The following is an 18,258-nucleotide window of genomic DNA, read 5'->3' on the forward strand; positions in this document are numbered from 1 at the left end:
ACGCAGAACTTAACCCAAAACCCCCCAAAGCGACCTCTGAAAATCAAAGAAACTGACCCATTTTACCCCTCAATTTAATAAACCTACAATAAAGCTAAGAAAATGACAACAACAAAAAATTGCGCCATAAATAAAATATAAAAAGGAAAATGGGTGATAACCTTGGCGGGGCGGCTGTCGCTTATCGCGCGACGTCGCATTCCAATTCCTGAACGAGAGTAGCAAACGACTAGCAATGGACCAAAAACGCAAAGGGCTGGTTGTGCGATGGAGGCAGCGGCTGTGGCGGCGCTCCTCCAGCACTGTTATTAACTTGAGGCACACAATTTGCCGCATTTCTTTGTTTTCTTTCAGATAACAAAACAAAAAAGGAGAGCATTAAAAACCAACTGCAAATTAAGAGACAAACAAATAAACTAACAAACAAACAAAGAAACGAAAGCAGCAGCAGCAGCAGCAGCAACAACAACAACAACTGCCTGTTGGTAAACAAAACTTTCGCTTCAAGTTACTAGCAACAAAGTTGCAGCAACAATGCTGATGATGCTAGCCATTCCAAATAAATACTAAGCACACTGCAAGTGACTTACAAAAACAAACAGTCACTCAGTTACAGAGAAACAACAAAAACTGCAATAGCAACAACAACAAGGAAGTACAAGAGCGGACACGAAGGCCGATAGCATGGTGCTGCGACTGAATGTTGCAGAGCAACAGAGCAGCAGCAGCAGCAACAACAATAGCGTTAGCAACATCAGCAAGAACAGCAACATTAACGGCAACAACAGCAACAACACGAGCAGTAACACAGGCAACGGCAACAGCAGCGGCAGCGGCAGCAATAGCAACAATGCAACCGGTAGGTGCTCCTCCTCCACCACATCGTCTACAACAAGCCTGAACAGCAACGCATCGCCCAGTGGCATTGTCATGCTGGTACCACAGGCACAGTCGCAGCAGCAACAACAACAGCAACAGCAGCCACTGGCGGCACCACCAGCAGCCGCACCACAATATGCAGCACCACAGCAACTCTCGCCCTCGGATGGCTCCAACTCCTCGCTGCCAGCATCGCCACCGCTGCTGCAGCAAACCGCCACACCGCCGCAGGGCGCACAGATTGTGCCACCGGTATGTGCGCTTCACAATCCGCATCAGCAATTGGCCTTAATGGCGGCCATGCAGCATCAGCACCATCACCTGTTGCCGCCACCGCATTCTGCGGGCCAGCACGTGCCACCGCATGCCTTGCATCATGCCCCACCATCGGCACCACCACCGCATGAGAACGGACATGCACACATCGGTGGTGGCGGCGGTGGCGGCATATCGCCTAGCAGCGGATCTTCCTCAGCCAGCAGTGTTAGCAGCATTTCGAGCGGCAGCGGTGGTGCCTCGAATGGTGGTGCCAGCAATGGCACTAACGGTATTGGACCGCCAGTAACCGCCACACTGCCACCCGGACCACTCTACATTCAATACCCGAACGAGTTCTATCCGCCGGAATATTACATTGCGCCGCATCCCCACGAGGGCATCTGTCCGCAACACCCGCACCATCACCCGCACGCGCACCACCACCAGCCCATGTGCGCCATGTCTCCGGAATATGGTGAGTGAATCGACCAGCTGTTGCTAATTACTTGCAGTGCCCCTAATCCGTTCAAAGCGCCCGACTACAGTCTCCGGCGGCATTAAGTAGCGCCATTCGTCACAACTTTGTTAAGCCTTTGGTCGCCGCAATAGTCCCGCATTTATCCCACTATTCCCGACCCACCACTCCCCACCCCCCACACTGCAACACTCCCCCTTTTAAGTTGCTATCAGACGCCAACTGTCTGCGGTCTTAAGCCGTCAAAACTTGTCAGCATCCTAGCAGCTATCCCTTGTGTCCCGCCCCATAAACTGTTTGTGAAAAAAATTGCACATCCATTTGGCTATTAGACGAGGGTAGTTCTACAAATTAGCAAATAATTCTGAATCCATAATTATGAAAGAAATGTATTACTCTATAACGCTCCTCAATATAATTTTATAATGACAATTTTTTTTCAAGTTTATATAAAAACTATTTCAGAAAGGGGGAATAATTCTAGCAAAATTTATTAGCTTTTTAAACGAAACATTCTTTTACAAATTCTCTCAATAAAGTGGACCGTTGTTTGCTTACTTTTTCAATTCATCTAATAGCAGAATAATTTTCAGAATTTTATTTGGTCAAAACAGTTTACTGTTAAAGTAGCAGACTTTTCCCCAGAATCGAAACTAGCTGAGGTTTTCACATAAACAATTTAACAAATTCACTGAGCACGTGGGTTACTAAGCAAGCTACAAAATTAATAGTACACCTATGTATAAAGATTAGTACTTCCCACCATAGTCATTACTTTGAAACAGGTTCGGTCAGTTGCTGCTGTCCTCAGCGGTCGGAGCCGGCCACTCATTAAATAAAGTTTGAACGTGTTGTGTAGTACTATCTGGGCCAGGTCTGAGTGGTTCCCCACCCACGTCAGCTCTGTGCTAAGTCGACAAAATAAAGCAAACATGTCCCCAAATACGTCTTGGGCATGCAAATACGAGCTGGTGTATGTTTGTAGTGGGGTCTAAAGTATAGTAATTGGAATTGCCCAACGGTTCACGCTCAATGTTAACGCCAGTATGGCTAATTTGAAACATAGAGATGCTGACGAATATGGGCATTGGCACCACCTCGACAACAACAACAACAACACCATCAACAGCAACAGCAATGGACCTCAACAAACGCCCACACAATAGATTTATTTATTTTTGCACACGAGCGGTCACAGTTGGTCCGCGGTACAATTTGTAAAGGGTGTCCATAATAAATGGAAACTCTAGCAACTCAGTGGTTACTTTTGCTATCTACTGGGATAACTGTATTGGCCATGTCTTAGAAATTTGCGGGATTATCAAAACTACTGTTCATGCGGTCTCCAGAATTTGTAATTAATCAAGCAGAGCACGCTTTAATCCAAGCAGTGAAAAGCACTTGAGAAGGACAAACAGTTACTTTACGCCACTAGTTCCCTCCCGTTTTAGCTACTTGTGTTTGCCATAAGGCTGCATTTGCTGTGTTGCTTCAACAAACATCTGGGCTTTATTTAAAGCAAATTTCATAAATAAACACTTATTTAATGATCGCAAAAAATGTATGTTTGGCATTTCAATGAGACACCCATTATATTTGTTATCTAAATAAAATACTGGAGAATATACATACATATATTTGAGTATATGCCATCGCACTCATATTCCCATGCCCGTTCTCATTAGCATGGCTCTACCAACGCCCACATTAGCTGCCGTTGTTTTCGAATTCAGGTTCAAGCGAGACTTCAACTTAAGCCGAGCCCAAGCCACATCTTCTGCGGCCAGTCTGTCCGCCCGTACGCCCGCCCGTTCGACTATCCACAATGCAAACAAAAAATGTTATTTGCTGTTCTCGGCTGACAAATGGCCAATGCCGCCTCGGGGTGTCGGTTTTGGCCAAAAGTGTTGGCAAAAATAATTGAATTTGAGCAAGTTTTGCACAGCCCAGAAACCTCAATAGCCAACATTTTCAATTTATCAATGTCATTAACCTTAATTGTGGAAGCCCATTGGTATGCTGTCTGCCGAAACGTCGCGCCGGTGACTTGCAGCCCCAACTGACAAAGCAGATTAGCAGCGGCATCAGCATCACCATCAGCATCAGCACCAGAAGGCAGAAGCAGAAGCGATTGGGAAGCGAGCTGGAGGCGGCTTGTCGCCCCGGCTAGACAATGGACTCCATTGATAGAAACATTTCAAGCATTTGACTGCCACAACTCAGGCAAATATTGTTATGGAAATTTAATTCAATTTCAACTACAGCGGGAGCTTCAGCTACAACCGACAAGAAGTTTGACTCGCTGCCTGCTAATTGAATTTGCATGTGGCTCGACTTGCAGTCAAGTTGCCTCGGCCCCGACTCCCGCCCCCTGCAGAGTCTTGCAACTTGCCATGCAACCTGCCTAATAGTTTTGTGGCCCAAGCACTGACAACTTGCCACATGTGTGCTTCGCTCATTGAAACAGGAGCATGCCCATATTTACAATTACAAGAAATAGTACGTTTATGCGCGCACGAAATCACGAAATCATTTCCTCTCTACGTTGACTACGATTCAAGTCTCGAATTCATGATTTACGGGAAGATATGCCAATAATTTAAAGACCTTTTCCTTCTGTCCAGACTGCAGAAAAGCATACTTGACATTTTTGGTTTCGAATTTGCGTGTAAACGTGTAAAAGTGCAAATGGTTTCTACTCCCGGCCCCAGTGCTCGCTCATTTGCCAAATGGCTCCCAACATCCCATTCCCAGCCTCAACCCCAGCCCAGCCCCAGCCCTGCGCACCTCTTCCCAGTCGGCCCTGATTGTAGTTAATCGAATAAACTTGCAAAGGAAATGGCTGTGAGAGAGTAGTGTGTGTGGCCGTCTCTAATGGAATTTACGCCATGGCCGAACCAGCGGGAGCTTCCATCTCGTATATTGATATGGATGCCTAGCACTACGCTACGAGTTATAATTATAAGAATGCTGAGCATGCTCTTCACGTCGTTCACGTCGTCCACGTCCACCACATACTCCCCATGCCTGGCCGTGCTGTGCAAAATGCTTAGCGAAATTGCCTTACATTTTAGTTACTTGTAGTGGTTGTTGCTGTTATTCTTATCGCCAGCCTCTACTCGTAATAGTAGTTGCTATTGTTGTTGGCGCCACTACAGCTAGTCTAGATATGAAGCCATTCCTATTTCGACTAACTGGCTGGCTGGCTGGCTTCATTTTCGCCTGCTGCCCAGCCCAGCCTCTGCAACGACGTCTTAATCAGCATAACTCTTAAGTTTTTATACGAGTACGCCCCACCAGCTGCCGAACTGTGGCTGGTGGAAAATTAAATATGAATATTAATTGCATATACTTGTAGAAGCTCAATAGCTCAGTTGTTATGCTTAAAGCAGGTGCAAACAATTGAATAGTATATATAAATAGTCAAATAAATTGTTCTTTTTTATGCATGCTATCGAAATATTGCTTCACTTTTGCGATCAATCAAAGCAGATATACCAGAGAGTTCTTGAATATCTTAATTTCCTATTTTTAATTCTGTAAACAAAACACTCCTAAAAGGTAGTTTGCTTCAGTTTTCGGATCAATCAAAGCAGATATACCAGATACTTCTTGAATATCTTAATTTCCTATTTTTAATTCTGTAAACAAAACACTCCTAATTGTGCTTCGAATGAGTATCTAAGCAATGCAGATTTCAACTAATTTTTAACAGCTTGTATGTGGAGCTTCAATATAATCTTAAAAGGTAGTTTGGGGTTTGTAGAGTACAACTCTAATGGAGATGTTTCATTTTAAATCAATTAGTCGTGAGAGAAATATCAATTAAAAGCCGTAGCTGCTGCTCTGACTAATGATTTCCCACCTTTTCTACGCACTTTCCATTTCTATTAGTGTTTGCCCCCGGGCTTTATGTTCCTCAGTGCTCTGACATGTTGACCTCATTCGGGCATTTTTTTTTCCCCCATCTAGCAGGCGGGCATCTGCCACAAATCTACCGCTTACCTTGCTGTTGTTGGCTCTGACTTATTATATACGAGCACACAGGCTGGCGCACTCAGCTGTTCACAGTTCACTGAACGCTAAAGTTCATGAACTGATTTTGCCAATAAGGAATATGTTATAAGTGTGCCATTAAGCTGAACGTACACAACACGAGGCATAAACAAGCCAAACCGTCCAATGTACGAGTACGCAACAAAGGCAGCCTGGCAGTCCGTTCAGCGAACCCAACGCAAGCACGGGGCATCCGCATCCGCACCGGCACCCTCACCCGCGCCCGCACCCTCACCCGCACTCTCACACTTGGAAGGGCCGAGCTGAGCAGCAATCTAAGCGTTACATCAACACTTGCCGGCAGTACATCAGACCAAGAGTCAATCAAAGTACACAAGCGAGCACACACAAGACCCCTCATTAGGGACGATTTATATCGAGCAAGTCGATGGCATAAACATTGCCGGCATAATCCCCAACGCCCAAGAAGTCGTTGCTGGCGACTGCTTTTAGATCTTACCCTGCTGGCTTGGCATAATTTTCGATATCGCACATCAATGTTAGCGTGTGTGTGTGTGTGTTGTTTTTTTTATCGTTCTTTCTGCTCTTTCATTAATCTCTTTGGTAATAATTTTTAATTAACTCATGGGCATCAAAGCAGCGATGGCTACGTTCATGATGACGTCGGCGCCTACACCCGCACACCTAATTTTTCTGACCTCCCCTCCCCCTCCTACACCACCACAGCATCAGCTTATTAGTCGTGTTATTAAGACTTATTACCCGGCTAAGGCCGATGCTGACGCTGAGACCTTCCAATTCCGTTCTCAGCTCAGTTCTTCGTTCGCTCTCTTTTTTCCTTCAGTTTTTGTAATTATTGCCGACTGCACTTTGACTTTTGGCCGTCGTGAACTTTTCTGTCATTTCTATTGAATGTTAAACAGATGCCAGTCAAAAGATTTTACGAGTAAGCGCATAAAATGTTCGGGCAGTCGTTTTTAATGAGCTGCTAAGGCACAGTTCATTGGGTGGCTGTGTCAGCTTTGCTCTTGAGTTTTTACTTCTGTTACAGCTCCAGTTTCAGTTTAAGTTTCAGTTGCAGTTCCAGTATAGCTCGACTACCAGCAACTGACTAATTGGAGCAGCAGAAATGGGTGTGGAATGAGACCGAATGTTGTTTGGACGTTTCGAGCAGCAAAACGACTTTCAAATTGCTTGTCAAAATGCCAAGCATTAAAAACTCGCTGGCAGTTACAAATAAAAACATGTTGTACCGAAAATGTTAGCAACAAAACTGCAATTAAACAATTTGATGGCAGCTGGAAATATGCATCTTGTAATGACTGACGTTAACCTGTACGAAATAGAACAGAAAACAGAAAGCATTTTGTTTCCTACTCCCTGCTCGCATTGAAAGGAAATTGTGCATATGTAAGTGTGCCGAAAAGTGTCAGTAAATGCAGTCTTACAAGGTGTAATCAAATAAAAAGAAACAAAAAGTTGTCAATTATCGAAATACTTGTACGCAACATTTGCATATGATCTTTCCCAGATCTCGGCGCTCATACAGAAAGCGGATTTACAGAAAAAGCTTTTTTGAATAAGGGGAAAGGAATATAACACCCTATTGTGTTATAAATAAATTCTGATTAGAATATTTCAAATATTTTAAAATGTTCCATTTAAATTTATACTTTAGTATATTTTCTAAAAGCCTATCAAATTGCAATAGTATTTTAAAAGAAAATCGATTCCTAGACCTCGATGAACACAGAATTAGGATTAGAAAAGAAGAAATCATATCGGATAGAAGCGTTCCTAGAGAGAAACAGAAGTACCATCAAAAAGGCAGCTAAAGCTATTTAGACATATAAATGCAATAAATAAATAAAAATATTATTGCTTAGGATCGGTAACTTCTTAAATCTCTCGCAGTAAGTGGAACCTTCATAAGTTTGAGATATTGAAGTACACACAGACAAACTTAATGGCAAACAAACATACAGCAAAGGCGCTTTACTTAATACTCAAGCATGCATTTATTGTGAAGTGAAAATTTCGTTTTTATCTGAATAAATGATTATTTAGGTAGAAGCAGAAATGCATTTGCAGCAAGAATATTCCCACATGGACTGTCTGAGTTGCTTTACCGCGAGCCTATTGAAGTATTTGTTGAGTTATTGACCATCAGTCAGAAAGACAGACAGACAGCAGCATATCGAAATGCAGCTTTTAGTTATGCACATGTCCATCAATCGATCTAAATTTGTAATGGCAGGCAAAGTGGCTGTGCGTTGGGATGGAAACTCGAGAACCTGCACATCCTCTGCACCTGGCGACTGCCCTGCCTCCTTGCCATCAACCTTGTTTGCTGGCAGCCATTGGCGAATTGTGTCAGAGGCGCATTTACTGCCACACAGTAACAAAAGGCTCGAATCACGGAGCCATTTGGCCATTTGGCAACAATGGCAGCCGTGTTTTGCAGTCGTCCCAACCACTTAATTGGACAAATACCGCGACTATTGTCGATTTGGCGGATATGTTATGCTTGTACATATACACTATGATTGTTATTGGTAATAACTTATTACCGCACATAAAACGTTTTGCTTCCGACAATTGAGGCAGCATCCAGTCAAGCAAACACTCGTCACACTCACAGAAACACACATTCACATGATGTCATGCCGTTATACTATATTATTCGTTTTTAGTGCGTCTAACTGTAACTGTAAAACTTCTGTGGCACCCGCACACTCGTAAAAAATTGCATACGACGAGGACATTCTGGCACATAAAACCCGCTGCCATTTCCCTTACTCTAAAGTGCAATGCGACGGCTGTCCTCTAATAACTTAAAACAGTGGCTCTAAACCAAAATGGTTGGACAATATAGCCAACAGCTTTTTAAAAAATTTACTAAATTATAGGCTTCACTTAAATATTTATGAATTATTTAAAAAAGTGTTATTTAACGTTAATCAGCTACTTTCGAGCTGCTTTATGAATATTTAGGCTAGCAGCTGTTATCTTAAATGTACTCGTATGTTTATAAATAGTTTATAAATACAGGGTTTAATTATAAAAAAATAAAATTATATACATATATTTAAACTTTATGCATAAGTTACCTATAAGTTAAGTTAACTACAGAGCGAGCATTGAAAATGTTTCAAATTGTTTAACATTTCTCAAACCAATACTAACACATTTCGGTTGTGCAGATATCGACTTTATTGGAACTCTTTCAGTATTGCGTTTCCAATCCCAGTGCCAGTGTGCACCGACAGGCAAAAACCATGGCCTGTTCCCGTACCTGTGCTAAGGACAGACAGTGGCCAAGTCTGTGTACATGGCTGGGTACTTGGTATTTACTGAACCGCCGTCGTCTTCGTTTCGGTCTTGGTCTGTGTTTATGCTTGGCCCACAGGCCCACATCCGAACCGCAACTATAAACTTGGCCATTTTTACGAGCCGCTTTTGTTTGGCGGGCGCGCACAGATTTATTGGCTTCCTTCTTATATTTTATTGTGCGTCGCTAATGGTCCGTTCTCCTTTCCGCCCCCTTTTGTGTACCTCTATACGAGTGTAGTATATACTATTTACATATTCTCCAGCATTCCCCCTACTCTTCACTGTCACAGCCAGAATTGCGTTTGCGTTGGCATTCAACGCAACGCGTCCGCATCGTTGGTTTTTATGTCAAATTTGAAGGTTAGCCGAATTTTTATGAACGCGGAATCGCAATAGTTTCACATGACTTTATTTTCGCTGCCCCTGCGGCAACTGCCCGGAAAGTGTGTGCGAAATCTGCTACAAAGATTATGCGCACCACTAATGACAGACACACGCAGTGTGCAAAACTCTGTCAAAGACGAATGACAAATTGTTGGCAAGCCCTGATATCGAGGCACCAGCTGAGGGAGCCCCAAAAGTGGCGGCAGTGCTTTACGCACGGCCCGAGCTCGAGAGAAACGTGAGGCCGCATAAATTGAGGGGCGTTGTTTCTGGGAATTATGAAAAGCGCATTGCACTGCAGTCCATTAGAGAGACAGAGATTCCGGCGATGTTGAAGTTCAAATACCCTTACAAAGCTACTCAAAAACGTGCAGCAGTTGGTCTTAGTATAGCGGCACATAATGTGGATGCAAAACTAAGCATAGCTTAACTACACATCTGGTTGCAGGGCGAATCCTTGCATAAATATATATATAGTATATATACAAATATATATATATAAAAACAACACAACTGGAAGCTCTGTGCTAGAAGCAGCTGACGACAGTCATAGCTTCAGCTATTCAAGTGGAAGCTTAGATTTCTGAAGATTACAAAATTAGAAAGAGAATCTGTTGACCAGCTAGCTACAAAAGCGAATAATTTACTTTGGTAAACACAATGTATGTATATATTAAGAAATGATGAATTTCAATTACACAACATGAATATTACAGATAATGCTGAATGCGAACTCTACCTAGTAAGTCTGTTTGCATACGAGTTGCTTCCAATTGCAATAGAGTTGATTGTTGTTCGTATGAGTCAGTCATTGAATCACACATTATTACGCTCTTGCCGCCACTCCTTCCCCCTGCCCATGTCTGCCTGCACTACTTAATGTAATTTGTCATAAGTTATGTGGCATGGCACGTCACACACACAAACACACTCACACACAGGCACACACTTGCTCTCTCGCTCTCTATGTGTTGCAAGAGTCACACTAATTGAAACGTAATTATATCATTTAGGCACGAGTCGTTGCCATCCTCATCGCCATCGCCATCGTCATCGTCAGCGGCACTAATTGCACTCTGACTCTGCAGTTTGACAAGCACTGGCAGTGCTGCACACGGCCTTCGGCGGCAATGCAATGGGGCAGCTCTACAGAGGCAGAGCGGAAACAAGTCGACCAGCTATGTGTGTCGCACTGTCTCGTTGCTGAAAATATTTGACTGCCACATTTTAACAATTCTCTAAAGAGCACAGCATAGAGAAAAATTCATATGCATTTTTATGCAACGGCAGCGCTTGCTCTGCCAACCGGAAGTTGCTGCTCTCCTCTGTATTTTTTATATTCTTTTATTTATTTTTTTGGTACGAGTATGTCAGAAAAATGTTCGCTTGGCCTGGTAATCTGCATGTATATATAGTACATCTACATAGATGTGTGTGGTGTGTGTGTGCTGTGTGTGTGCTGTGTGTGTGCGTTTGTTTGACTTCCTGTGCATGCCCATTGATTTTGGCTTAAAGTTTGCGTGCACTTTTTTGGCACTTTAATTGAAATGTCAGGCACGTGGCCAAAGCGCTTGACCCCCACAGCTACGAGCGCTTAGCTTTAATCGATTTAGCCGGGCACTTGGGCTGCTCTGCTCTGATCAGCTCTGGTCATGCATTGCCACACTTTGTTTTCTAATGCTGCCATGCTTTTTGCCTGTCGCACATTTCCGGCTTAAAAGCGACGGCGACGGCGACGGCAACGGCGACTTCTGCTGACTGCTGCTGGCTGCTGCTGGCTGCTGGCTGCCACTTCCGTTTTGATTTAGCTGCCGCACTTACACACACACGCACACACACACACACACATACACACGCGTAATTGATTTTCCCAGGCGTGTCGTGTCAAAGGCGTCGAAAGCCGCCCAAAATATACGTACGAGTACCACCAGCCAGCCCTTCTTGCATTGCGTGTGGTAAATTTTATTTGATTTGATTTGCCAGCCAAGCCGGCAACGACTACAACGGCTACGACTTCCCCCCCCACTCAGACGGGCAAGTGTGAATTGGTATACACATTGTGTACCCAGTAGTGTGGCATCGAAGCGGCCTTTACAAGATCAAAGCTTCACTTTCAAAATGAAACTAGGAAATTTAGGCATGCAACGTCATTGTCTGTACTTTAAAAATTTGTTATAGAAGAGCAGACACTATGTTTTGCGTTTATTTGTTTATTGTCATATATATATCTATACTCATATATAGGTCAACTTTTAAGCGCAACTCTTTGATCAAGCATCAGTAAGGTACTCTAAAAATTGGCAGGTATTAATTGTCAAAGAATCTTTTGGAACACGCTTTGGAACCTCCTAGTCTCACAGCTATTTTCTTCGTTTTAATTCAGACATTTCCCTGGTCTCGGGATATTTTTCAAACACTTCTCCAATGCGAAGGTCAACTAAATTTCATTAAATTGCTAAGTGTCTGTTTGGAACGATTATCTTTGGAAACGTTTATTGTAACATAAGAAAGAATTCATCAGAACAATCGAAGAGAGTTGATGTATTGGTATTATTAAATGAATGCACCATTTGAAACATGTCTGAATGTATTTTGTAAACAACATAAAAAACCTTCGATTTTAACCACAAACCAATCATCAACTCATATTTTGCTAAAATTCCTAAGCAACTCAATCATTTATTGTAGAACCTTTCGACCACTTTTCACTTTTAGTTAAGGCTTCGAGCTGAAAAGCAGAAGAATCTCAATAGACAATTTATTAAACATTTGCTATAATCTATAAGCTGATAGAAATGCCAAGATGTTTAATGCAAATCGTCTAGTTGATTTAATCAGCTAGAATCTGATCCAAATTTGCATATAAGAAGTTAATCATTTCTTGAATGTTTAGTAAATCGTTAAATTAACATTTAATTGCATAAGAGTGCATATTATTAACGAGCTAGTTCTTCTTTGAATTCAAGGCCTAGTTCAACAAACAGAAATACATTAAACGCACAACTCTAAGACCTCTTCCTACACATATTATATACAATATATATTCTTGATGGTACAATACAATAGATGTATGTATGTATGTATGCTGGGATTTTTGGCAGGCCTTGGCAGGACAGACGGTAAACACCCAGGCGAGTTGCGAGCTGCTTGCCGCCCCATCCTCCCACCTATTCGCCTGCCTTCCTGTCTCCACCGTCAAGCGATTGAACTGCTGTTTGTGTGACCCTGAACTTTGTTTGCCACGGCACGTTGATTTTGTTGCTGCCTTGGCTATTATTGTGCCTAATGTTATTGTTCATATAGTGCTATATGTCATGCATAAGCGACAAACACACACGTACATGTATATTTTTCGCAGAAACTCAATTGTTATTAAATGAAGCGTCATGTGAGGAGCTCAGAGTGCTGCTGCTTACCTCGAATTTGCCGAGATTGCCAAGCAAATTGGTAAATTTAATTCAAAGAAATGTTTGCTTTCACTTTTCTGCTGCGTATACCAATTTAATTATATGGAAAAATAATGCGGTGACATAAATTGATATTTTCTAACACTTGCATTTGTACGCTGATTGTCTATAAGTTGACATCCTCGAAGCTATATTTTTCTCTACAGAAATAAATAAGTCCAATTGAACAGGCACAAGAAATTGAAATGGATGTCTTAATGGTAGCTCTTTAATAACTGAATAAGCTTCGTCTAACATGCATCACTAATCGCAGGCTCAAGAAATATATCTGAAGCATACAAAACATTATTAAATTATTTATATTTTATATTTTTCAAAGTATAAAGCAGAAGTTGTCTCAGCAAAGTTGTCAAGAACTTGCGATTTATAAATAAAGCGGACAAGAACTAAATAATTATAATTAATAGACAACTTTTTAACGAATACACAACTTTCCTCAGCTGCTTACAGCTTCTACATACTATTATTAATAATACAATATTAATGCCTAATAGTGCTTAGCACAATCTTGAAATCTTATCATTCGTGGAATTATTAAATTAAACTCTTATATGAAGGGATCCCCAAATGAGGTTAAATGATAGTACAAGATATGGCTACACCCAAGACAACCAATTGCCCACACACTCCCAAGCTTTGTTGTAGTAACTATGCTTATTTAATATCCGAATTAAGTTACTCCCCTCGCAAGGTTCCGGGCGTGACTCATCCGTGTGTCTCAGATCGGTCTGCATAGTTATCTGCTTTTCAAACAATGCTGTCAGCTGTGACTTTTATTTGTATTTTATTTTTTTTAAATAAAGCTAGTTGAGTTGAGTTGAGTTTTGTTTATTTGTTTTTTATTTGTGCATATGTGGATAAGAATAAAAACAAGTCTATTAAATTGAAATTTATGGCCGACACAAAATGTCAGAGGAAACAGGTTTTAGTTCTTGACTTTAAGCTTATTGTAAGACTTAAATACCGCGGCCATAATCTCTGGCTATATGTGCATGGCTGCCACTGTTATTTATGTGCAACAAATCTAATTAAAACCGAGCTCGGCACCCCAACGACTCCGACAGCCACTACGACTACGAGGTCTGCTGCGAGCAGCAGCAAGAGCAGCAGCGCCCTCTTGCGTTTATTTATGCGGACGCTGTAAGCTGCCTTTAAGCCATAACTGCGGACAGATAATCACTCGGGTCAATAAATAAAATCGGCAACTACTTTCAGGCAGCGCATAAATACCGCCAAGCGAATGTGGCTGAATGCGGAGCGCTGCTGCTGCTGTTGTTGGTGTTGGTGCTTTATGTACACAGAAATTGCGTTTAAATTGCACGAAAATGTTTTCTTAATACATTGCGCAATTTTTATTGAAACCACCACTACGGTGGCTCGCTGGGCGTAGCAACACTTCAAAAGACGACAAAAAGACGACGGCGAAGCGGAGCGAAAAACGAAATAATGCAAAATGACAGAATAACTTAAAGTAGCAATAAATTTCTAGCTCAAGGACATGCTCAAAGGAGTCAGCGGCGTGGTTGCCGTAGCGCCAACAACAACAACAACAGCAACCACCACAGCAAACGCCAAAGCCAAACTGTCAACACGTTTTTGCAATTTTTCGCTCCTGCGCAACAAAAACAAAAACAAAAAAAGGAGAGGAAGAAAAAGTACCGCAACGCATTTAAACGCAAAAAAGAAAGAATATACACACATACATACAGAGACGGCAAAATTTGTGGCGCGCTCGCGCCTGTTGGTTAGGCAATACGAAAATGTTTACTTAAAGGCGGCCATTTTGTTTGCCCGAACAATTTGGCGCTGCGGCAAGGCGTATGCGTAATGCTTGTGTACGTTTTTGTTTACGTCCTGCCTGGCTCGCGACCGAACGTAACCCTCGAACGTAACTGTAACTGTAACTGTGAGCCGGAGAAAGAGGAAGAGCTGCGAACAAATAGCCGTGGGCGTTGCCAGACGTGCAACAGACCCAGCATACTTCTAAGTGTGTGTGTGTGTTTGGGTGTTTGGGTGTATGGGTGTATGGGTGTGCGTACGATTATGTGTTTGTTTACATTGCCATTGTCCAGCGCCGGCCCAGGTTGACCTTGCAAATAGCCGCCAGTCACGAGCCGCCTCGGACATTGGCACGCAAATTGTTTTGTGTCGGTCTAGTCCGACGGTTTGAGTCCGACTCACTACCCACATGCTTTCTGGACAACACCTCGTGTGACAAACGTTTCATAATTGCTTTTTAATGAGTTGGATATAAGCGAGTGAGCCGTCAGTCCCTCACTCTCAGTGCAGGCTTAAAGGACTCGACTGAGGCACTCGCTGGCGACTTGTCAACATCTGCCAAATGAATACCCATAAATAAATAAAAATTGAACAATATCGGGTGACAGCATTAAAGCAGTTCAAGCATAAATTACCAGCAAAATGGCAGCAACAAACGAGACTGTCGCCGGCGTACATTCAAACATACATAAGTATGTATATACATATGTATACAATTTGTGCGTGTGAACAGTCAAACTTTAGTGGCTCGAACGTTGTGCGTTGCAATCGAATATAAAGTACGTTGCGGATAATTGCTTATGTAAAATTGAGAGATATTTCAAAGATTCCGTCAAGGCTTAACTAATGAATTGACAGATTTGTTTGGCCAGTCGTTTGCAAACGTAATTATTAGGTTTTTGTTAGTCCAACAATTACGGACTGTTTATTCACAAAATTCTATTCACTTAATTTTCACTTTTGTATACTATGTTTTCAAATAAGATTTGTATAACAGTTTAAGGCAAAGAAACAATTCAAGCAAATAAAAAGCTCCATCAAAACGGCCTTTCAAAAAATCCCTAAATATTCGTAGAGTTCGAAGTGTGCTTTATTTATTTAATTGTTTAATATTTTGTATATGAATTTTAGTAAATAAAAAAACAGTTTTAATAGATTAGATTTTAATAGTTTTAATTTATTAGTGTGACCAGATAACACCAAAATACTGATTGATGCCATGTATTGAGGCAATATATGGCCTTTACTGAACTGCGCCTTTTAATCTGCTTAACAACTAACTTTAAATAAAAACTAACTTTATAAATAAATAAACAAATAACAGAACAGTTATCTATTGTTTAGTCAGTATTTCATGACAATGCAGCGCCAATCTGAATATCGAATATTATATCTGGCTGCAGAATATAATATTTTTAAATGGCATTTAAAATATACAGTTCGATAAGTACGATGCAAGCTCTAGAAGTTTGACTGTAAAATGCACATACGAGTATGTATTGTTTGTTTGTACATATGTCTGAATGGATGTCAACATACGCATACACCAGTATCTGTGTATGTGCGTGTATGTGTGTGTATTTATGTATTATTTGCACATATTTTATGTGTCTTTTGTATGCATTTTATTTATTTCGCGATGCTGCACCACATTTTTCTTTGCAGTGATGAAAAAATTTCAGCAGCGTTGCTTTCGTTTGATTTGTGTTGCTTTTGTTGTTGTTGCTGCTGTTGTTGTGGTTGGCTCAGCCACTTATGGCCGCCCCAAACGAGTTCAACAACCGGCAAATGGGCGAGCGGGCGCGAGTGACGAAAACTGCAGCACCCAAAAAAACCGAAAAGATGGCAGAGCGAGCCGGACGATCAGGAAAGGGAGGGGGAGCAGAAGTAATGCAAAAAATTGGCATCAAACAACAGAACTTACTTTAGACAAACGTTGTGGGCATGTTGGGCGTTTGCAGGGGGAAGGGCATCACAAACACACTCACACAGAGTTACACTCACATGCAATCCGCATTAAAATTGTAACTGTAACGGCTATGCGCTGCATCTATCTTTATATATATCTATATATGTATGTGTGTGTGCTTGTGTGATTGTATGCGCTCCCTCCCTCAGGCTAGGCGCCCATCATCCATCCAGTCAGCCATCTAGCCATCCACTCCAAAGCAACGAGCCGGCGTTGGCAAGTTAAGTGCCATTCATGTGATTCTCTTATATAGCATATATATATATATATATATATATATATATATATATATATATTTATTTTTCTTTTTTCTCTGTTGCTGGCCATTGTTTTTGTTGTTTCAATTTCATTTTGTCTGTCTGTCTGTTTGTCTGCCTGTGCTCCTTTTGATCCTAAACTTTTTGCTGGCTCTGCCTTCCCTTCTGCTGATTTTTGGTGTGTCTTTCGCCTTTTGTTTTGTTTCGTTTCATTTTTGGGCGCTTCATTTATTAAAATCATTTTTTCTTTCCTTCTCTTTGCGAGGCCATTATTGCTTTTGTTACTGTTGTTGTTGTTGTATTCATATAGCATCTCTATACAATATCTGCCGCCGGTACGGACCGGCTGCCATATAAAATATAATATTTATATATATATACATTTTTATTGTTGCTGTTTTGTACATGTTATGATTGTTGTAATTGCTATGGGCCATGATGGGCATTCGATTCGATTGCCGGTCGAGAATAAAATAAATTATATGACCAACAGTTTCAGTTCAGTTCTGCTTTTTCTTTTCTTTATTGCTCTTAGCGGTTGGTGTTGCCCTTTTTTTTACATACACGCCTGTTGGGCCGTGCGATATGGCGGCCCAAAGGCGATTTCCCGTGCCTCGCAGTGTCATATAACAGCTGCGAGCATCCGACGGGAAAGGATAGTAAGGATTTTCCTTAAGCCCGAGCAGGCACTAGGGTTGCTACGGTTGATCTTTTACTCGAAGTAATTACAATAATTATGGATAACAAGAAATACGAGATGGGTTTGCCTTTTTAAGCAAATATTTGTTCAACAATTTGTGAACAAGCGTGTTGGCTGCAAAGCTAAAGGTGTACTATTAACGTATTTTTAGAATTTGAAAAATAGATTCTTAAAAAACAATAAAGATGCTAGCCAATACTTTAATGATAAATAAGTCCTTTCAATCAGAATAGTAGTGCCTTATAGCATTGCTTTAACCTTTCAACATTGCGTTGAAGCATGAAGTTGTTAGCTAATAGTTTTTTGGTACTCATGAACATTTTACTTGGATGATTAAAAATGTCGACTATACTTTAACTACATTTCGCAGCTACAATATATGACGACTTTATTATATTTGTACAATTTCTCTAATACTTTGAATACCACAAACAATACTGCGATAACAACTTGCCAGTCACTGAGTCACGAAAAATAAATTCAAAAGTATTTCACATTTTAAAAAAAAATGCAATTTCATGAAAAATGTCACAGCTGGCGGTTTCGATAGGAGACAGATTTTTTGCATACTCCCTTTTGTTCGCATTAACTTCTGTGACTCAACATGAAATGCTGCCATGAAAGGTCCCATAAAGAGGAAATCTGTGCTCATCTGAATAGCTCTTTACTAACCTATGGATATCCATTATAATGATGAGCTCCTAACACCCCTGCCCCTCTAGGAAAACGCCACGTGCTGC

General features: G+C 41.4%; 1 protein-coding gene across 1 annotated transcript in view; it reads left to right on the forward strand.

Annotated features, from left to right (window-relative positions):
• The first annotated feature begins 375 nt into the window (after positions 1–375).
• The window catches only part of LOC115631942 (fibronectin type-III domain-containing protein 3A), a 63,301-nt gene continuing 45,418 nt past the window's right edge, over positions 376–18,258 (forward strand). Inside the window, exon 1 of the mRNA XM_030528794.1 lies at positions 376–1,612. Coding sequence (XP_030384654.1) covers positions 685–1,612 — 928 coding nt within the window. The 5' untranslated portion in view covers positions 376–684. The remainder of the gene's footprint in view (positions 1,613–18,258) is intronic.

The sequence above is a fragment of the Scaptodrosophila lebanonensis genome, unplaced genomic scaffold, assembly GCF_003285725.1.
Source record: "Scaptodrosophila lebanonensis strain 11010-0011.00,11010-0021.00 unplaced genomic scaffold, SlebRS2 tig00001412-arrow-pilon, whole genome shotgun sequence".
Lineage (NCBI taxonomy): Eukaryota > Metazoa > Arthropoda > Insecta > Diptera > Drosophilidae > Scaptodrosophila > Scaptodrosophila lebanonensis.